The sequence below is a fragment of the Rhynchophorus ferrugineus genome, unplaced genomic scaffold, assembly GCF_030347505.1.
Source record: "Rhynchophorus ferrugineus isolate W39M unplaced genomic scaffold, kcgeb_rfMv2 rfM9, whole genome shotgun sequence".
In the NCBI taxonomy this organism is placed as follows: domain Eukaryota; kingdom Metazoa; phylum Arthropoda; class Insecta; order Coleoptera; family Curculionidae; genus Rhynchophorus; species Rhynchophorus ferrugineus.
Window position 1 is genome coordinate 26,806,047 of NW_027472588.1, and position 23,594 is coordinate 26,829,640.

Here is a 23,594-nt window from a genome sequence, read left to right on the forward strand (position 1 = left end):
ATACATATATAACTGGATATGAAAAATGACGTTTCAACAGGATTGCCTTTGTCTGTTTGTATATTTTAAAAAACTAGACAAATATATCAACAACGATAATAATATTTAAGTTACAAGAAAAACAATCTGCAGTTTTAGTTTGTTCCAATGCCTCCGCCCGTAATTAACGAATAACTAAAATATTTTTGCCATGTAAAGCCTTCATACTACAACACCAGCGAAGTATAATTTATAACTTCATATCTTCGTTCAGCCATACTAAAACAAATCCGAATCTACTGATAGTGAAAAACAACATTCTCAGGTATTTTTTAACGCACCAGAATCAGAATCGCGCCACTATTCTATCTGTATTCGTTTTATTGTTGTTGTTTTGTATACTATAACAATGCACAACACTGATAGCACACAAATGGTATGTAATATTTCAGTTTTTATGGAATCTAATTGTAGAAAGGTATATTTTAGGTCCATAATATCCCAGTTTACTTACGAATAAAGGGAAGTGTAAAGATTAGTGGTCTCTATAAAATAAGCGATGATACTATTGTTTGTAATGTTCCCGGCGGACATGTCGAGCAAACTAAAGAAAAATATTTATTTTCGAAGATATTTAAAACGGAGTCTACACAAAAGATTTATGATGTTATTATAAAAGAGGAAATTGTGCGATTTATTAATGGGAAAAATTCTACATTGATAGTGTATGGCAGTTCTGGCTCAGGTAATTAGGTTTGCTGATATAATTACTAAATAAGTGTGGATAATACTAAACTAGTCATACCTTCTAATGCTGACATGATAACAGTAATAGAAGACCTAGAGTTTCTAAAACAGCATTTATTTTTAACTTACAATAATGATTATTGAGATTTTAAGATTTTTAAGAAATAAAAACACAAAATCAAGGTATTTATCAAGACAATAATACAAATTTAACTATTTTTTTGCTTTAAACAGTGGCTATTATTCGGCTAAGTAACGAATTATTAAAACTTCCAAGTAATTGTTGCCTATATTTAATAATTAAGACACAAATCGTCAAGAAAAAGAACTCCTATGGTAATGAAAATGATAATGATTTTGATAATATTTCAAATACACTAGTCATGAAATGTGTTAGAATAGTAAATAAAATGAAATAGAATATACTGTCATGTCAGTATAATGTAGTAATTGGGTAAAACGTAATGCATAAATTGTAATTATAAAGTTTGCTTTAATTTATAAGAATACATGCAATTACAATAACAATTCAATTGAAAAGTCCCCGGCCTACCAAAGTAAAGCACTTTTTTTTTGACAAAATTAGTTTTTTTTTCGATACAATATAGGGCTCAGTTTCGGCGATCACCTCTTCATTCGATGAAAATTTCTTCCCAGCGAGCATTCTTTTGAGATCTGAAGCCCATTGAAGATTTTCACTGACCTGTGAGACTGTGCATTATCTTGGTGAAGTAGCACCTTCTTTTTTTTTTCGGCGATTTCGTCCTTAAAACGGTACAATAACGCTATGTAATAGTCACTGTTAATGGTCCTTCCTTTTTCAAGGTAGTCAATAAAAATTTTCCCATGCGCAAGCTTAATACAGACGCCATTACCTTGCCAGCCGTCTGTTGCGTTTTCCCACGCTTTGGAGCGGGTTCATCATGTGCAGTCCACTAGGATGATTGTCGATTGGATTTGGGAGTGAAGTGATGGAGCCATGTTTCATTCATTGTCACATATCGACGCAAAAACTCGGGTTTATTACGCTTGATCATTTTCAAACACTGTTCCGAATCATCAACTGGTCGTTGTTTTTGGTCAAAAGTGAGCTCGCGCGGCAGCCACTCAGCACAGAGCTTTCTCATACCCAAATATTCGTGAATGATATGACGTACACGTTCAGTTGATATCTTTAGAGTATCTGCTATATCATTCAATTTCAATTTACGGTCATTCAAAATTATTTTGTGGATTTTTTAAATATTTTCGTCGGTAACAACTTCTTTTGGGCGTCCACTGCGTTCACCGTCTTCGGAGCTCATTTCACCACGTCTAAACTTAGAATACCAATCCTTGTTGGTTGATTTTCCTGGGGCAGTATCCGGAAACTCGGCATCAAGCCAAGTTTTTACTTCAACTGTATTTTTCCCTTCAAAAAGCAATATTTTATCAACACGCGAAATTCCTTTTTATCCATTTTTTTCACAATAACAAAAGTTGCTTCACTCAAATTGCTATAATTCATAAACTAATGATCCGACAGATGTCAAATTTATAGACGCATCTTTTGAGGTTTAAGGCTAACTAAAAAAACATATGGATTTAATTCTAGTAGCGCCATCTATGTGTCAGACCGGGAACATTTCAATTGATCTGTTACTTCAGTAAGTACCTTATTGATTATATAGTTTATTAAGTACTTCGTTAGGTACAAAACTTGTATTTAAACTAATTATCTTCTTAACATGAATTATCAACTAGGTATCTTCTTAATTTCGTTTAATTGGCTTCAGGGACAGCACGTGAGGTCATACAGTATTTATTCTAAGTATAGTTGGAAATATTTGTAAAAATTTGTTAATATCACTTTGATCAAACAAACATGTATCATTTATCTTAAGCCTGGTGAGGTATATTTCATCTAATCATTTGATGTACAGGAATTTAGATATTCAATAAAATTAGTTATTTGCAATCTAATTATGGTGAAACTTATTTTTAAATGAACTTTTGGACTTGGCGGCACATGTATAAAACTATACCCATGACATGATATTGTATAATTCTTCATGTAATATATCATATAATTTGAAAAATAAAGTTATTACTCATATAAAAATAAACGAATGAAATGAAATCAAAGCTTAAATGTTATCGATAGTGTTATTTAACTTATGTTATCTTTATGGGAAATTTTAAATATTACAGAGGTAGTAAACTTGACTAAATACATTAAATAATACATTAAACTGTTCTCTATGAAAATAAATTACCTATGTGGATGCAATATTTGCCGGTTCTTGCCATATAAATTAGACTAGTAACCTACAAACCGTCTAGTTTGGCCAAAACAACTACGTCACGCAAGGGAGCATTTTTTGGAGTCATTTTTTTCAGAAATAATATTTATTCCATGTAAAGTAAATACAGAGATTTGTCATAAAATAGCTTTGCAAAATTAGTCGCCATGCCTATTTGATATGATTGATTACCAGTATCTTTTGAGAATTTTAAAGTATATTTGATGAACCTATGTAACATATATGTATATTATAAAATTACATTATATTTTCTATGTTCAGCTCAGTTCTCGAAAAACTCCTTCGCGTTTTTTTAGTTAAATTCAACATTTTTGTTAATGAGTTTATTTAAATTAAAAATGCTGTAAAATCACATTATTAATAAAACTTGATTACATCATCGATTACTCTGTTTCCTACAAAATGCCGACTTTATGTATGAGGAACTTCGAAAGAAGCTTACGAATCGGACTGCATTCGTTCATAACGGAACCTCCGGAGGTTCCGTTATTATTTGTGCGGCAATATCCTGGTATTCAGCCGATCCTCTCGTTCACATCGCTGACCGGAATGATAAGGTTTTTACTGTGACTAGTATATTACCGCCAAACGTTGCCATACTCCCAGATTATAATGTGATTATACACAGCCACTTCAAAAAGTTCAGTCTCTTCTTTACTGACCAGCACAATTCCCAGACCTTTACATAATTGAGCTGCAATTATACATACCTTGTACCTATTATAAAAATTATTGTTCTGTGGATGTATCAATTGATATATGTCCAGATAATGTTTTGTACCTTACTGTTTTATTTCAATTAATCGCTCATTATAATTGTTTATTATAGGGAGCTCATTTACATTATATGGTACACAGAAAGAACCGGGTATTATTCCAAGATCTATTGTTGGCTTGTTTCGGTCTTTACCGCCATTACAAAGTCAACCACATTTCAAGCCTTTACCGGATGGTCAGGTGCTGATTCTCCATCACAATCAAAAATTGTCAGAACGCCAGCGGATATCCGCCAACCTGAAGTACTTGCGTTCGCGTAAAACTCTTGTTAAAGAATTTAGGTAAAATGTTGTTAGGTAAAGTATTGGGTGTTGGAATTAATTGAATTAAAACATTCCTTATTCCTATAAATAGTGTAATATGAAAATTAAAATTTTTTGACGAGTAGTTTTGGGGCATTACTACATATCTGACAAAAATTGATTTAGGACATACAATCTATGAGAATAAATTTATTGATTAAGGACAGCAAAAATTAACCTTCATTCCAAATCTAATTTGTTTCTTTCCTGGAATAAGGAGACTGACATGTATTATGAACTGCTTGGTTCAAATTATCTCCTGCAATTCATTAGCTTGAATTACGCATTGTCTTAAAAGCGGTTGAAGTACTTCGAAATAGATGACGAAATCATTATTTAGCAAAATGGAATGCTTGGAATAATAGTGGGGTGGACTGTTGCACGGTTGTACCAATTTGGGTTTGAATGACTAACTTCATCATTATGTATTTTGGATTCACAAATGTTGGTTGTAGTGTTACAGATTATATTTGTCTCCATATTGATACTATTTTTTCACCTAAAGGTATAACTGTTTATTCAAAAAAGAAATTTTAGTAATAGTATCCTTTTGCCATACCGGTCCTATGGCTGTATGTTGTTGTGATAGTAATTGAAGACAATAGTGACATGTATCAGTAGTACTCAGACAATTTTTAAATCATCTCTTAGTTTAAGCCTTACTGCTTTACGGCTAATAATGCTATTTAGCACCATTTCCTCAAAAGTTTACAATCTTTAATTTAACAGTCAAGAAGTATGATTAGCTAATAAGAAAGAATAGAACCTGAATGAAATTATTATAAACTAACTTATTACGTAAAAACACTTTGAAAATAAATAATAGGTACTTACAAAGAAAAACTCGGATCAAGTCTAAAAAAGCACATAAAACAAAAAGTGGTCCAAAAATATATCTCTGTGATCAGAACTGAAAATAAACATTTCAGTTCTTACATCGTCATTACATCGATTAGAAAACATGATGTGCATTAAATTAATATCTATAAACTTGATTTTTATTTTAACTAAATAATGATACCTTAAGAATATTTGTACAAATACATTTTACAATTACAAGTATAGAACTATACAAATAAATATGACTACAAATGATAAAAACACATAATTCATTGTGAATTTTTATTGCACAAAAAATCTAAATTTTCATAGCTCTTCAAGCACTATATGTGTATAAGGTCACATTAATATATCAGGTTAATGTATATACATTTATTTATATCGCTTAACAAGCAAAATCATAATTGCAGCATTGAGGAACATTAGATATATGGATGTTAGATATATGGGTTATCGATGGAACTCGAAGTGGTTTATTGTTTGATTCTATTCATCAGTGCGCCATTCGTATATTTCAGTTCAAAATATTTATATTGGAGGTCGTGATATGTCTACCTTGAAGAAGTAATTAAATTATCAGTCAACACATTAATGTATAAAAGACGAGCTTACTTACCTATGTTTTTAAATCAAAAGGCATGATTTTTTTCCTCTTTATTCGACTCTTCTTTCTTGAGAGAAGTAGCCATTAAGTCATTATTTCCATTGTTTTGATTGACCTGTGCAACACGGTGCGTTGAAACTAAACTTCTTTGCTATATGTGGTCGTTTCTTTACAATTTCGGCTCCAATGATGCTATATAACGCACTGTTGATGGTATTTCCCTTCTCAAGATAGTCGATGAATATTACACCACGCATATTTCAAAATACCGAGGCCCTAACCTTTCCAGTCCATTCTTGTGCTTTTGGACCTTTGGACCAGTTTCACCAGTTGCTGTCCACTCAGATGACGATCGTTTTGATTCCGGAGTGAAGTGATGGGCCCATGTTTCATCTATTGTTACATATCACTGCAAAAATTCCGGTTTATTAGAATAATTAACACGGTCTTGTTTTTGGTCAACAGTGAGCAAACGTGCCACCAAATTTGAACAGAGCCTTCTCATAGCTCATGCAATATAAAACCAACACGTTCTTTTGATATCTTTACTATATTAGCTAAATCGCGCAACTTCAGTTTCCAATCATTCAAAAGGATTTTGTGGATTTTTTAAAGTTTTCTGCTGTACCACTTTATTTGGATGTCCATTACATTCTGCATCATTTGGCAACAAACCAATGTTTTATTGTTGTTTCTGATGGGGCGGAGTTCTTATGACACTTTTCGAGCCATTGCATCACCTGAACGGTATTTTTCTCCATCAAAAAGCAAATAAACTTAAAACACGAAACTGTTTTTGATCCATTGTTTTGAAAATAATAAAAGTAGTGTCACTCTAAGCACAATAACTCTCAAGCTTATGAGTAGAATATTATGAAATTTTAACCCAAGATTTTTCTCCCCATTCTTGATGGAAAACTTCACTAATGAATTGACTACCTCTAGTTCGTGATTAACGTACCGTAGATTTACTTTTATAACCTTAGTTAATGTAATAGTTAATCACAACAAAACGTTTTTAAAAATAATAACATTATTACCTTTAGTATTACTTCTAATGTAATTGTATGTTATGTCTCTAACATTTATTGCAGATTTTGTATTGTTTTATTTTTATATTGCGACATTATTAACAGGTCAATTAAAAAGTTCACGGTCTCACACATAGATGGCGCTACTACAATTAAATCCATAAGTTTTTTAATTACCCCTAACCCTCAAAAGATGCGTGTATAAATTTGTCAGCTGTCGGATCATTAGTTTGTGAATTATCACTTTGAGTGAAGCAACTTTTGTTATTGTGAAAAAAATGGATAAAAAGGAATTTCGCGTGTTAATAAAATATTGCTTTTGGAGGGAAAACATACAGTTGAAGCAAAAACCTTGATGCCTCAGGAAAATCAACCATCAAGGATTGGTATGCTAAGTTTAGACGTGGTTAAATGAGCACCGAAGACGGTGAACGCAGTGGACGCCCAAAAGAAGTTGTTACGGATGAAAACATTAAAAGAATTCATGAAATAATTTTGAATGACCATAAATTGAAACTGAACGAAATAGCAGACACTCTAAAGATATCAACTGAACGTGTACATCATATCATTCACGAATATTTGGGTATGAGAAAGTTCTGTGCAAAGTGGGCGCCGCGCGAGCTCACTTTTGACCAAAAACAACGAAGTCCAATCGATCATCCGAGTGGAGTACACATGATGAACCCGCTCCAAAGCGTGGGAAAACGCAACAGTCGGCTGGCAAGGTTATGGCGTCTGTATATTGGGATGCGCATGGAATAATTTTCATTGACTATTGGATGGACCGATTGTTATTGAACCGTTTGAAGGACAAAATCGTCGAAAAGCGGCAGCATTTGAAGAAAAAAAAGTGCTGCTTCACTAAGACAATGCACCGTGTCACTAGTCAGTGAAAACGATGGCAATAATCCATCCATCCACCGTATTCTCCAGACCCGGCCCGCAGCGTTTATTTTCTGTTCTCAGATCTCAAAAAAATGCTCGCTGGGAAGCAATTTTCGTCGAATGAAGAGATGATTGCCGAAACTGAGGCCTATTTTGAAGCAAAAGACAAATCGTACTACAAAAATGGCATCGAAAAGTTGGAGGGTCGCTATAATCAGTGTATCACCCTTAAAGGGAATTATGTTGAATAAAAAAAACTAATTTTGCCGAAAAAATGTGTTTTACTATGGGAGGCCGGGAACTTTTCTATTGATCTCTTATATAGTTATTAAGTCTAGAGCTAATTTAGAGTGAAAACTTTGATGGGCATTTTTGGATAATACCGATTTTACAAAAGTAACAAATTAGATTCTCCCTATAAATTCAATGTTTGTTTTAGCATGTCATATCATATTTAAAAATAACTTCCATTTACTAATAATTAACCAAACCAAATAAATCACAAAAATAAAATAAAAACAAAGTCAGTGTTTGAATAAGTACTTATTTTTAGATTTTTACCTTTTTTGGACATTTTAACCACTTTTAAACCAAATATAAATGTTCTTAAATAATTTTTTTAAATATAAATTTCGTCCTTTTTACTAACTCGTACCTTAAGTCTTTGAGATTAAGCCTACCGGCTGGCGAGTGACCAACTTGAAGATCATCCCATAAGACAACTTTCTTATCGGATTTTTCAGTCTTGCCCAAGGACAATCACGAATATTAAACAATCACAAATATAAATTTACGATAATGCGTCAGCAGACTTTGAGCTCACGACTATCGAGGCTCAACAAACAAAACAATCTCGCCCAACTATTAAACTCAAACGTACTCAAATGCCTCGTTGAAAATGAAACCAATATGTTGTTGTCACAACCCTATCCAGTTTGAGCTACATGGTATGCTGAGGCAGGTGTTAAGAGGATTTCAAAAAATGGTCGATTTATAGAAATGGGGAAAAATAGTGGTTGTGACGATATTAATATCATATTATTTTAAAATTTCATTTTTATTTACTGATTTTTTTAATACGAAATTCTACAAATTAATTCCAATACTTTATTAATATAAACTGTTCATTTTATTTTTTTAGAGCTATGAATAATAATATAAGCAAGGATCGCAGTTATACTAAACCGATTGGTTCAATTATCAACGTATATATCACATTTTGTGAAATTTATAATGAAAACATTTTCGATCTGTTTCAACCAATATCGGTGGAGGGCCATTCTAGACAGCAATTAGAAACAAAAGAATGTGAGGATAACATATATATTAAAGATTTAACATCCGTGTATGTTTCGTCGGCTTTGGAAGTTTATGAACTTCTGGAATATGGTTTGCAAAATAGGAATGACGCCATAAAAGCTGCTTATTTAGAATCTAGTAAATCACATTATTTATTTACCGTGAAATTGATACAAGGACATAGACGTAAAGTTATATCAGTATCGAGCTTTACTTTTAGTCACTTAGAAGGTCCGGAACGCTTAGAAAAGCGCTTCGACGAGCAGTACAGGTTAATGGAAATAAACTGTATCAAACGTTCGATGTCGATATTAAAAAGGTTTGTAAATATCTAATAATCTTAAATTTAAATCATAAGCCTACCGCTGGAAAACTACTAGATACATCAGTTATTAAGTTATTTTTTAGGAATTTTGATGTCCATACCTGTCTTCAAGATACATTTATGTAAACGCTTTGATGTCCTTTTTTCTGAGACGATATGTATTTGCTCTTAGAGGCTTTAGGCTCAGTAATTACTTGTGGGTTTAATTGTTTTCATTAATTTGAGATACATTTATCCTTTAATAATAATGTCATTTTTTTCTGAGGCTCCAGACAATTTGGACAGTATATGGTCGAATTGCATTTATTTTTGCACGTGATTTGCTTGATTGATTAAGGGAAAAGTGTGCTTCAATCTGAATAAACTGCAATTCTGGTTTGTCTGTACAGAGAGCGGGAAGTTTGATTTCTGTGACCACGAGCCCTTGAAGATTCATCTTACTTACTTGTCTATTTTTATTCACGTACTCGAGGATTACCAACATCTGTGTCGTCCAGTTTTCTTTAGTTTAAAAACTTACAAAGAAAAAAACAAAATAACGTTGTTTGAAAGAAACAGTTTAATACCTTATAGGAAAGATGTGGAACAAAGGACTCGATATTTCCTTATGGCCTCATAAACTTGATTAATTTAATTATTTTAAGAATGCTGGATAATTGGCATGGGCTCTAGCCTCCTGAAGTTAGTCGAGACGATCAACACTATCAAATAAATTTTTCCTAAAACCCTTCTGACGGCTATATTCATTAGAAGCCAGATTTGACACCGTGTAAATTTTAGACATTCAATTTCTGATGAATTATCTTTATATATAGATCTATGTTAGCTTTCGAAGCTTCACTTTGCCAATTAATTTTCAAACTAATTTTGTGGAGACTTTTTGTGTTTTTAAGATCGTTTACTAAATACAGGTTTATTGTTTTATAAAACAATGAACAAACAGTAATGTCTTCTGTTAATTTCAATATTTTCTTTAAAATATCTTATAAATAATCCGCTCGACATTTTCCAGCTAATCAGTAAAATGACTAGATGTTGAGTCTCATCTGCTTTGCCTTTTGTTTAACATGATATTTTCATTTAAACTACCATCAAGATAGATGCCGAGGTATTTAGGTTGTTCTGCTTGAAGAATCGGGCATCCGTAAAGTGATATAATTAGGTTTATGTCATTCGCTGCAACCCAAAGTTCAGTCCTTAATCCATTTGAAGACCTTGTTGACTGCCACCTGTACTTTTTCTACCTTTTATTTTTTTTAAATTTTTTTTCCATAATAACTGTGTGGTCGATAAATGTTCCAAGTACGGGTTCCTCTATTATTGGGACATCAGCAGTGTAGAGCAGATATAGGAGTACTCTCAAATCTCTCTCATACATTAGAGTCTCAGGAGTCTCTCAAGTAGTCTACCTGGGGAACTCCAGCCGAAATAGGTTTAATTGTTGAAAATGCCGAGTTTTTGAATTTACTTTCGAAAATATATGGCGGTTTCAATGATTCTGTGATAAGAATTTGCTCATCTTGTAGGTTATAGATCTATATCATTCGATGATAATTCGTCAACTAAATATTGTGCTAATAATTCGAGTTTTTCATCGTTGCGTTGAACCCATTTATTTCGATTTTTAAAAGATGGTATTCTAGTAACTTCGAGTTGCTTTCCATAAGGAGAATCTATTTTTCTAAGTTTTCGTCTTTTTTTTTTATCAATTCCCTAATTTTGTGGGGACAATTTACTTCATATTCTAATATCTGTTTTAACGTTGAGGTAGCTTTTTGCACAGCTGACCGAATTTATACAATGATATTTTGGTATTGTTGCTTAACATCGTCTACAGTTTTGAGGCTTAGGCTTAAACTCATCTTTTCCTGCATTTGTTTTACATTTGTTAGTCTAAACATGCCGCAGTTAGATCAGATGTTAGTTCTCACAACTTTTCGATTTTTAGTTAATGTAAAAATACTGTAGTTCTGGCATTTTATTATTGTCAGTAGGCTATTAAGTGAGTTCGCGCCCTTCTTCTGAAATGATATCCATATTAATCACTGGCTGTGCTAATAGGTATTGGCCGTGAATAGATATGTATTTATCAGAATGAAATAATAGTTAATTAATTAACTATACCCTAAAAATTTTTAGTCGATGTGTTATATTGTGAATATTAGCTGAAATATCAGAAGAAACATTGTATTAATTATATTTTCTTTATGCTCCAGATGTATAACTATGATTAGAGATGGAGAGAAAAATAAGGATAATATAAAACCCCTGATCAAAGGGTCCAAGATATCCCAGTTATTTCAGCGCGCGCTACTAAGACAGGAACATATACAGTTAATGGTTATGATATTTGAGTTAAGTATTGCCTTACTGATATTTATAAATCTAATATTCTATAGGTAAACATTAATCCTGCAAGTGACATGCTTTCTTCAACTCTTCGTTCTCTAAATTTTTTCGCCATAGCTAAGGGCGTTGTTGATCGAACAACATTTGATTTACCGTGCTGTAGTCGACAATTAAATTTTTTTGATAGTTCTCAACCTCCCAAGTATATTCAAGCGAAACATTTTCTAAATTCTTTTTAATTACAGAATAATTTCAGAGAGGAAACAATTAAAGCGTTAAAAAATGAATGTGAGATGCTCAGTAAAAAAAATAATAAAAATTCAGATGAAAATAAATCGTTGAAGGAGGAAATAATAAAATTACGTTTGCAATTGTCGAAAGAGAAGTCTCGATGTCAACAAGCTGTAGATGAGGAAAGAAAAAATATAAATGATGTAGGTTTATTGTTAATTAACCTTACGTTACGTACTTTGACACTAAAGTATTTTAGAGTTATGGAAAGATCATTGGCATTAAAGAACAGCAAATTGAAATTCTTGAAACAAATACTAAGATTCTCTTCGAGGAAGTTTTAAATTTACGTCAACATATATTGAATAATAATCAGGCAAGTTTAAATAATAATACTCTGTTTAATTGCATCAGATTGATATTCATTATGTTTAAGGCTGGAGTCGATCTTAAGAATATAAAAACTTAAGTTTGTAGGCATATTTTGACCAATATTTTATAATAGGTGTTTGCATATATTCTGATCATCGATATATATAGAACTCTCATTGTATTTTTTATATTCATAACTTTCGTTGTTTTATTTGAAGAGAATATAGAAGAGAATAAGAGAATAATTCCCTTTTAGAGAATTACGATAATCAATATTCAAATTGTCGGTTTTGGTTTTAACGATTTAAAAATAGTTATATTGATGTCAATGACAATGATCGGTCAGGAGAACCAAGACAATTAAAATATAATGAATTCTAGACCTTAGGTTAAGTCTATTTTGTATATAAATAATTTATACATTATATTATAGAATAGATAGCACCTATTGAATTAAAATCCAGTTAAAACTGTCAAAGAAGTTTTAGACCCCTTAGCAGTTGATGAATCAATCACGCCAGATATTTACATGCGATGGGAAAGATGGAAGATGGAGAAAATGGCGACTATACGAATTGGCTGAAGTTCGATAATTTCGAATTGTTTTAATCTAGTGATTCGATTACTTGAGAACAAAAATTAATAGAATTCTGAAGAGTGTTGAGTTTGGCGCTGAGAAGTGAATTTACTACGGTAATGTCAAGCATAAAAAGTCACTGATTCGCCCAGAATAGCTACCCATATTGGAACTGAAGCAGAATTCTGCAGACGTTGCAAGTGTTGTGAAGGATGCATTGTTGTTACCCGAATAGGAACTTCTGCTGCAACCAGCGTACTCATCAGATCTTGTGATTACCGCATCAGATCTATCCAGTATGGCTTGGTACAAGGATCGATACTTGAATCGCTGCCAAACCAACATCGTTTTATCGACACGTTATCACTATGTGACCAGAAAGATGAGAAGTTATTAATATATATTGTACTATTTTTCTCAGTAAATACCGTTTGAAAGAATAATCAGAGTACATGCAAATATTTAATATTTTGAAGATCTTTTTAATTAATTCCTTGAAACTGTCTTTTGGATTTTCAACTCGATAGTTATTGTTGTAAGTGTATGTACTTCTGTTCGTCAATACCTTAATTTTTTACAAATGTATTTTGGTTTTTATTTGGGCTTGGAATCAATAATTCTAGAAAATTAAAAATTGTATAGAATTATTTGTTCTATTGTTCTTGAACAAATGGTACTTGGCCAACTTGGATGCCACGATTTATAACGTAAGACAATCTTTATCAAGTTTAGATCCCCTGAATTAAAAAATAAGAATATTTCGATTCCCTCACCTTTATTCAACACTTATTATATAAGAATATAGACCAAATAAAATGCACATTTTTTCTTTTTTAATTTAAATTTTAAAATAAACAATTTTTAGGAACGTTTATTTGTACTTACAAAGAAACTAGTAATATTTATTTTCTGGTAATAAGTTTTGGTTCTTTTTAAAGCATAATCTTAACTTTATGCATTTTTGTGATCTTACATACAAACTATACGTACGTATAAACGATAGTTGCTTGTCTCTAAATTTAGCAGTCTCTTCAGGGAACCTAAATTATTCAAGGATATGCTCTTTTTCAGACACAACAATCTTCAAATGATTTTACCTGCAGTAGTAGCCCAAATCAGAATGTTCAATATGACCGGAATTGCGATAGTGTCATCACTATTTCTGATGATGAAACAATGAAGGAGAATTTTGATGAAGATAATCATGCTGTTAATAATGAAAATGAGGACCATATTAATGAAGGAAATATCAGTAAATATTATAGAATTCCCAAAGTGTCTGAAGTCGAATTAATGGATAAGAATACTGATGAGGGGCCAAGTGGAAGTAATAACGAACATTATTGTATTAAATGAAACTAAATACAGTGATATTAACTAAAACTTGTAATGTGTAGTTATAGAGATGCAGGTCAAAAATTACTATAAAATTTTATTATATTTGTTTATTATTCTTCATTATGTCTTTGTCAATGACAGTCCCAAGCTTGACTGTAAAAGGAGAGTAGTTACATTGCCGCGGTGAGCAAATCTGACAAACCACGGAGACTAGGCAAGTTACCCATGGACTCGAAATTGATTACTAAAAGGATGACAAAGGCTGATGCATCCAGGGTGCTAGTGGAGAATGAACTACGGGCTAAGAAACACCGGAGTAATCATGTAACCAAAAATATGTCCGGAGCAACCGATGCGCTAGCATTAGGGAACCAGGGTGCTAGTGAAAAATGATTTCGGACTTTACAAAAACCACTAAAAATCATTGTCAAGTTGTCAAGAAAAAGATCTCACATTGCAGCAATGTTAGGGATACCATGTCATACCAAGGAAGATTATCGTTTTCGAATTGGAAAAATGTATAGTCGTAGTCGCTGCTCTCTTCGATCTACGCATGATTGAATCCAGAACGTTAAAGGTAATGCGATGACGTGATTGTGGATCTGATCAGTATCTATTTCGTGCAACAGTGTAAGAAATGAAGAAGTTTCAAAACGAAACGATAATAAGGTCAAGACATTAGAACACCCAAGTGATACAAAAGATTGATACCACAGGAAAGCAAATATACCACAATAAACCTACCTAGGGTTTTTTTACTGTTGTCTAAAGCAAATACCTGAATATTGTCGATTGTGCAAATAAAGTACCGCATATTAAACAGATGTGTTAGGCAATCACAAAAACTTAAAGGAGAAATGGCGTTGCTGCCGATTTGGAGGTTGCTGCATTGTAGCGTAAATATCGGACGTTGTACGAATGATCTGCAGATTGAGCGGTAGGAGAGTAGTACCAATGAAAACATTCAAAAAGCAGATGGAGCCTTCGTCAAGTTATACAATGTACGTGTTGTATGATGGAAGCAGTTCTTCGTACGATTGCAGTCACGACCCACCACAGAGTTCATCAATTTCGCGAATAGTTGATATTCCGGAGATATTTTTTGATCTTATATTTGTTAAAATGTGGTAAAATGGCTGCAATCGAGTAACTCACGACAGAAATGATCAAGATTGATGGGGAAACGTTGTTTCAACGGCTTCGCCTTCTTCTCACACAAATTTGCAGATAATTTGGAGTGCCGCCAGCATAAAACAAGGAGATAATCATACCTATGCTAACAAAGCGATATTAAACAGTATACTGCTTATACTATCGCAGTATAAGTCTCCTATCAATCATCGGGAAGGTATTTATGGAGATCATACAAATGAAAAGAGTAGGCTGGGTTTAGACTCTATGGAGGTTGTGTAGATAAGATTTTTGCGCTTCAATTGTTGATATACTAAACGCGTACAACGTGCGATTGTCGTTTTAATTGATTTTCGCTGTAAACTACTTTCAACTGTATGTATACTGGCTCTCACTTTGAGTAGCTTTAGATGCTGGACATGTTTCCCCAAAATTTATGAAAATCGTTCAGGTATTTTACGATGGTTCCATTAGTAGTAGATAAAATAATGCTAAAAGTTTTTAAAAACAGACATGGCGTTCAAAATGATGCTATGAACTCCTTGACCGATCTTACATTTGCTGATTATAGCGCTATAATCGTTGATGTAAACGTTTCTCATGGTATAATTAATAGTGTAATGCCTGCTAATATAAATCTTACTGGGAACTAAGTAAGCGTGAAGTCTTTCAAATGCGATGTTTTAGGACATATGTATTCCTCGCTGAGATCGGTTCGGACATGAAGTGTAACAATGCATATTTGAAGAACCAGTTCAAAGACTCGACGAATTATTTACTGACTTATGTGGTGAAATTGAGATTTTGGAAATTTTGGATTTTGGATACAGAGAACACCTTCGAAAAAGGCATGGATCAAGATCTTAGAAGTGAATTTGAAAATTAGTTTACTGATATTGCCCGAGGACAGAATAGCTACAGCAGACTGCCTACTGAGGCGAGATTTAGTGAAAAATCCTGCAGCATCAAGAGCAGCGTATTAGCTGAGAAGCAGATACTCCCCCCCAAACATTAGATGGTTTGATGATGATGAAAGGCATCAAGGCGGACTGAACTAAATTAATATACGGGAATTTCGGCAAAAGCTTTCAGTTGGGAGCGTTCGACCAACAAATACGGATTGTGGCAGTTCATTTGTTCTGGGGTTCTAGAGTGGTATTGGAATTTGAAGACACCTGGATTTAGGAAACCATTCTATACAGGTTATACCATGAAGAATTGGGTAAAACAGTGCAATTCAGAAGCACTCAACTGGCAGGCGAAAAGACAATAGATCGTTACAAATAAATTTACTACAACTTTAAGCTGTCTAAATGGGACAACAGCCGCGTACATCCCATAAGACCTTTATTCAAGAGGTAGGTGTTATATAGCGGAACTGCTGGGCCCTGGTTGTCCGAAAGAGAATCAGATGGGAAAATGATTTATAAAAAAGGATTTTGTTTCGATAAGATTGGTTTGTCAGTATTATTTGTACATTTGCTCAGATTAGTCGTCACTTATTTCCATTAAAATAAAATAGTTTTTAACTGAAATAAACGTTTTTGTTTACCTTACCTACGTTTATATCTGTGTATTTGTTGATATTGGTTAAATGTTGAATGTAAACGTGATGCACAATAATCAATATATAGTCCATCTAATAAAATAGTGAAATCATGCCATCAGTATTTATGACGTCAAAATATCGCAATATTGCAGAATAATCCTTAACTTTTCGTTTAATTTGGCTTTAACCTTTTTGGTATTTACCTTTTTATATTTAGTTATTGTTTTCTTCTTTGTTGCGTTTCTTTATCAAATTTTTGTTTATATATCAAATATTTTGATGTTACTGTGTTTTTCCTCAGTTCCTTCCTTCCTTCTTTCTCCTTAGTCACTATCTGTTTATATTTTTATTAATGAAAATTCCTCGTGAATTTGCTATATCTGCAAAACAGTTACTTTCAATTCCCTTATCATATATTTAAACCAAACGCTAATGTATATTTTGAACAATTACACATATGCACACTATGCACACAAATCTTCCATACAATAAATTTCTACATTATGATATTCTAAGGTTACGACATTTTAAGGTTTAGTTACTACCACCCATCACAATCACTTTGTGAGCCACTATTCAAGTCAATAACTAAACTGTGAAATTATAGTCTATCTAATACTTCACCATTTGCCAGTTGCTTCTTCTATGTGTCCGATAGACTTTATTTAGACCTGTTACTATTGACAATGATTCTTTCCTTGTATATCCTTCTAGACCCATATGACCATTGCGGTATGTGATAGAGGGGAAGACGTACCACTCTGTACCCATATTTTTTACTGATCATCAGATCTACTCTGTATATTTTTGCATATTATTTTAATTTGGGAAATACATACTGATGTATTAATCCCGTACTCGTTTTGCTTGTGTATTAATGTAAGTACAACAGAATAATAGTAATAGAATAATTTGTAAATTAAGATTGTACTAAGCATATCTAACATAATATAAGATGTAATTAATAACAAATTTCTTTACAGTCCTATTTATCAAAAAATAAATTATATAAAAATCAATTAAACATTTTATTTATATTTTCCGAGTAACAATTTCACTCTTTAACTTGATAAGGAATGACTTGTCAATTGCAGTGTGAATTATTCATAACAATAGCTTGATCGTTCCTCCAAGTTAAAAAAGCTGCATTTGCAAACCAGAGCAAAAATATGTAATGGTTCATTTCTCTATGGTACCTTGGAGCATCTTGGAGTACCCTTCTCTACGGTATGCCGTCGGACTTGGAGGAAAACACTAACTGTGCTCCAGGAATAAAATCATTAATGTTTCCAGCATTAAAAAATATTATGACTGACAAAATCTAATCAATGTTCTTCTAGCTTTTACCTTTTTCAATCGATATTGATTGTCTTTAAACTTTTTTTATTAGCGGCTTGTCAAGAGCGATCCTATGTTTCCTATGTTTTCTAACAGTGTATGAAGAAATGACTAAGTCCCACAAACAGCGGCATATCTCAAAGTTTTCTGTGGGTACTTCCTAGATTAACGGCTTTTTTTCTGAAATAACTGTATGGCATTTTGTTTATATCGAAAAAAACTACTCATAGAGACAAAATTAATGATCTTGATTCGTCACCCGCTTCGTATGTGGAGGCTTTCTTTCCGGTGAATCCAACATTGTATTGCTTAAGATATTTCATTAAAAGTGCAGTTAAAGTAGCAACTTAGGATTTAATAGTATCAGTAGTTATTACTCTAATGTATTTTACCGACTATAGGGTACCCTTATTATATCATTCCTATACGAAGTAACTGATTAAAGACGCGATCTGTTTCTGACTGACTATTTATTGGCTTCGATATTTGACCAATTTATCAAAACCACCAAATCAGCAATATAACTTTTGCCTGTTTGCAACCTCTAATTGTTATTACTATGTTTTTAAGAATTTTGCAGACATTTGACAACCATTTTATAGACTGATATGGTTACAGCACTGTCTTTCTCTTTTTAACTAGGATAAAAGAAGAAGGAAAAATGCCCTCTGATTTTAAAATGAATTTACAAACTGTAATATGTGATATATTCGACATTGTGATGACGGGAGTTCGGAGTTATTTTGGATAGACTATATATTGTGTTATTTATCTGAATGAACTGCTCAAAACTGAGGACAATGGAGGAGACAGGGACGGTCGACGTTTTCATATAATTAAAATTTCCTCGTCGATCCCCTGACGATGTGGCCGTAACGCAAACTGATGTATAATTTAAAAGAGCATCGATAAATATAAAATGTAAAGCCGGTAGCCCTGAGATGGAAACGGGGGTGTTGAGGGTGGAAGAAGCGGCGCGTCGTTTCGTCATTAGACGTCGGTGGGACGTAGGACGGCGGTCGTGGGGGGGAGGGGAGTAAATAGAGGAGCCGCTGCGGGCTGTTCAGATTTTACCACAAATTAACTTCTGATACTGTTCTCGGCGGAGATATAAAAACCGTCGGCTAATTCCGCTTTCCGTTCCCGGACCTCCGAATACATTTAAATGGAAATGTAAAGATATTGCCAATGACATACCGTTTCCACTTCTTGGAATTAAAACTTTGTTACATTTACATTTGTCATTTCCGTCAGGGTCGGACTCAGCTCTCGGTGTTTTCTCTTTACTACTTTCTTCGTCGACGTTATGTTGAATCATTATCAACTGAAACATGCGGGGCTTATTCTATATGACATCGGATATTCCTCTAACTATAGGGGGTAGACAAAATAATATGGACACCTGGCATGTACACAATATTTTATATTATATTTATTATAATTATTAACACAATTATAATGATATATTATTAATTCAATTATTTGTTATTATTATAATATGACATTGAGTGGAACTACCTTTTGTTTTTAAGACATCAGCAAATCTTTGCGGAATTTGTTACATTCTTATATGCAAACATCTGCCAGTTACTTAATGATGTTGGAGATGGAATTTACTTGTCAACATCTACTCTGTAATCCCTCATAACACTTCAGTTATGCTGAGCTGTGGCGATTGTCCTGGCTAGAGAAAATCATTTTTTGATGCCCCTCAAACCAAGACAGAAACTTTTAGGCTGTGGGCGCATTATCATCTTGAAATATAGCAGTGCTTAGCAGCAATATGCTAGTTATAGTAACTTCATCATTAAGGATGATATATTCATTCATTTAAACGATGTAAATAATGATTCATCGGACCATACCGTATTCTTTCAATTATCAAGTGTCCAGCTTTTATAATTGTTGTTTCACTACTTTTGCAGCTTAGTGTTCGCTTCCGTTATAAAGGATTTCGTAATTGCAGCTTTGCCATGAATGTTAACTTTATGGAGCTTCTGTCGTATTGTCTTTGGCGGAACAGTGTCACTTAAGTGTGCTCTGCTGTAACCTTTGCGGCGATAATTTTATGTCGTCTGGCCACAATACTGTTCGTAGGTTTCTGTCTCATGATGTTTTACATATGTTTTGTGTATACTGTCGTTTCTGTGAACATTAGCGCTCATGAGCCGTTAAACAATTTAGTTGTTTTTGTCAGAGATGCTCCCGCTAACCTAGTGCCCACTATTTGCACAATAACAGTAGCAGAAAAAGACTTATTATACACTTAAATATAACCTACAATACTTGGCATGTAAACTGAGCAATACATATGCGTTGGATTATTTATACGGAAGCTGTGTTGCTAGAAAGCAACAACAAATGCTATATCAGCTATTATTTATATTATCAGGCCTAAATGTTTATTAACCGTTATTAGATTTACAATTAACTTTTCTGTACTTCTGAAGTGAAGTACTTTATTGTGGCATACAACAGAATAGAAAATGGCATTCAACATTTGTAATGTTATCTATCAACATAACATAATAATAAATATTTTGTTCAAAGTTTAAGATTGCTATTTATATTTTTGGCGAAACAAACAGAAAACAAATATTGATGACCGAAATTAAATGTACTATTTTCGCTTTATCATGGTATAAAGAAGTTTAAAAAAGTTCTCAAAAGTATGTTGTATTGATAATTCATGTAGTGTACTGATGAGTTAATTTCCTTCCTTGACCTAAAAATTAATTTTTAAAGTTATTGTAAAAGTAAAAAAAAACAAAAAGTGCGTAAGTATCGGGTTTGATGGCTTAGAGCTTCTCATCTTGGATATATTTAACAAGAAATACCCTGTTATTTGGCAAACGTTTGAGGATAAAGCCCAAATCTAACGGAAAAGGTATAATTTCTAAAGGTATAATAATTAAGAATAAAATAATAAACTTAAAATATAAATAAATTATTATCATTATACAAGCAAAACTAGTGACTAACTTAGAAACCATCACGTAATACATCTGTTTTAACTATCCAAAGTACTGGTGCGACTGGGATGGTTGTTCGTTGTTAAATTTTATGCCGTTGCTTATGAACAATTATGATTATGAACTATCGTAAACGCGTAGTAGATCCATTTCCTGACGGGATTCGAATCCGATAGTATTGCAACACTAGGAGGATGATCTTGTCTTCTCAACCACAATGACTAAAAAGACAGCTTGCTATTTGTAATACATATTCGTGTTTATTCCCGTCCCTTTCTTGCTATAATTCATTTTTAAAAGCACTAATGTTTTGATACAACTTTAGTCGAAATGACCATGCAATCGTTCAAAGCGAAAACAATTATTTACTATACATTTGTATCTATTTATTTTAAATTTGTATTTCCTTTTATTATTTTTGAATCATTCTTAAATCGCATCATTTTGTGTTTTTAGAGTTTCGTCATTTCTACGATTAAATGATTATTCAGCATTATATTATTCAATAAGTCACCGCTTTAACTAACGAAACAAGTGTATATATAGTTTTTTCCTCTTTTAAAAATCATATATTCATTCCAATGTTTTTCCAAATCCGTTTTCAAATTTTTCGTATACAATTGTAAATATTAACACTACCTTATTATATTTTAATGTGTCTTTTATATTTTTCTAAATAACGGTTAGCTTTGAATTAAGCATTCCTGCTTAAAGCTTTTTTTTTTATAATTTATAATAATTCTTCAAAATATTATAATTACGGGTTATAAACCGGCAAACTTTGTTTTAACGCTTTGTTTTAATAACTTTGAAATCGCCGCGGTTTTTATTGAAGATATTTTTTTGCGCCTTGCAGCTAAACTCTATATTAGTACGAACACGGTCACTAACATATCTCAAAAAATAAAAAATAATATAACCTAAAATTCGATAAAAAGAAACCGTGTTTCGCAGAAAAAACCGTGTTTATGCGAAACAGGTGACGAATCAAGATCAGCTTGGTGTTTCAGAGATCAAATATACGAAATGTATAAAACAGTAAGTAGTTTTTTCAATCGAAACATAATTTAATACAATTATTTGAGAGAAAATTATTAGCCTGGAAAGTATCCATAAAAATACAAAAGATATACAGCTATTTCATAGATGTAGATCATCCGTTCATACATTGTTGGATAATATAGGATTTAAGTAGTGTAAAGATAACCCACCAAGAAGTTTAATGGAACATCCAGAGATTGATTTTAAAAGAATACATTTTTTAAAAACATATAACAAAATCAGGGAAGAAATATATCAATTTATATATTTAGATGAGACATGAATATTTCAGATTGGTACATTGGGTTGCTCATGGCACGATGATAATACATATTTTAAAGACAACAACAGCTGATGGAAAAATGTAAATGTTGGAATAATTATTGATTAGGTTTTGTTAGTCATAACATTTATTAATTGCAGATATATAGTTTTTCATGCTGTTACTTGGTAAATATAAATGAAATATTTAATTGCATTTTATGTAATTTACTTTTTTAGAAATAAGCCTGAGAAAAGATTCATAGTAGATCAGATTACTGAATGTTATGGCTACAGAGTATTACATCTTCCTCCCTATATATGACATATGCATTAAGGAGAATGCAGTGGTTAAATGTAGTTTTATCAATAAAGATGTTTAGAAATAGTAATAGGACAAACTAAAGAGATATATAGTAATATCATAATGACAAGGATACATTGCATCGAAAGAAACAAGAACTAAGCGTAAAACATAGATATGCTCTCTAATGAAAGTGAAATACATTACTCAGATATACAATTGTTAATTATGTGGATTAGGCCTTCGCGGGATACTACTACATACAAAAAAAGCTTAATGTATATATAATAAAGCAACTCAAACCTATAAATTATTGCGGCTATAAAATTAATTGTAGTTTTAAATTCTTGGATAATAAATGCATTTGATGTACTATGATGTTAAAATAAATTATATTTAATAAAATATTTGGTCAATTATTTTATTTATATTAAAATGTTGCCAAAATGTACTAAAACTCAGAGTTAATGCGGCAACATTGCGACGTTTTGACAGTTCTCCCGTGTCACTGCTATTTTTAATTATACATTTTGAATAACTATATATATATATATATATATATATATATATATATATATATATATATATATATATATATATATATACTGTTGTATATATACCATCCACTATGTTCATTGTATAATTTCGATAATATTCATTATGTATGTACTCGTGTATTTATAATTTAGCCCTTCAAAGTTAAAATAAGGTAACTTTAGGTAAGCCCGTTATATTTAATAAATTCATTATTTTGCTATTTTCGACCATTAATGGCTATTTATTGAATTTAAATTATAAACCAGAAATGAACAGAGGTTAATTCTTTTATACTGCTTGGGATCTCTTTCACAATTAGGGTGCAACAGTATTCGCTCATCATGCTTCGGTCCCAATGTTCTTGGTGTAACCTTTTGATTTTCGCTATATTTTGGTGTAGCCCAGCTCCTTGCTTGTGATTCGTGTCGATCAGGATTTGGGGGAATAATGATGTGAATGCAGAAAATTTATTTTGAGAGATATTTGATTTTCAATTTTA

General features: G+C 32.3%; 1 protein-coding gene across 1 annotated transcript; it reads left to right on the plus strand.

Moving 5' to 3' along the window:
* The first annotated feature begins 131 nt into the window (after positions 1-131).
* On the plus strand, positions 132-14,923 carry LOC143202036 (kinesin-like protein KIF20A). Its single transcript, XM_076413303.1, has 9 exons — positions 132-415; positions 469-724; positions 3,859-4,087; positions 8,613-9,089; positions 11,312-11,435; positions 11,495-11,646; positions 11,701-11,878; positions 11,935-12,051; positions 13,696-14,923. The coding sequence occupies exons 1-9, from the start codon at positions 389-391 to the stop codon at positions 13,978-13,980; spliced, it is 1,845 nt and encodes a 614-aa protein (XP_076269418.1). The 5' UTR covers positions 132-388; the 3' UTR covers positions 13,981-14,923.
* The last annotated feature ends 8,671 nt before the right edge of the window (positions 14,924-23,594 follow it).

Excerpts from the sequence above, each read along its gene's own strand:
- LOC143202036 (XM_076413303.1), top strand. The coding sequence starts at position 389 with ATGCACAACACTGATAGCACACAAATG. Across the intron at positions 11,436-11,494 it reads AGGAACATATACAGTTAATG|GTAAACATTAATCCTGCAAG; the intron begins GTTATGATATTT and ends AATATTCTATAG. Across the intron at positions 11,879-11,934 it reads AAAGAAAAAATATAAATGAT|AGTTATGGAAAGATCATTGG; the intron begins GTAGGTTTATTG and ends AAAGTATTTTAG.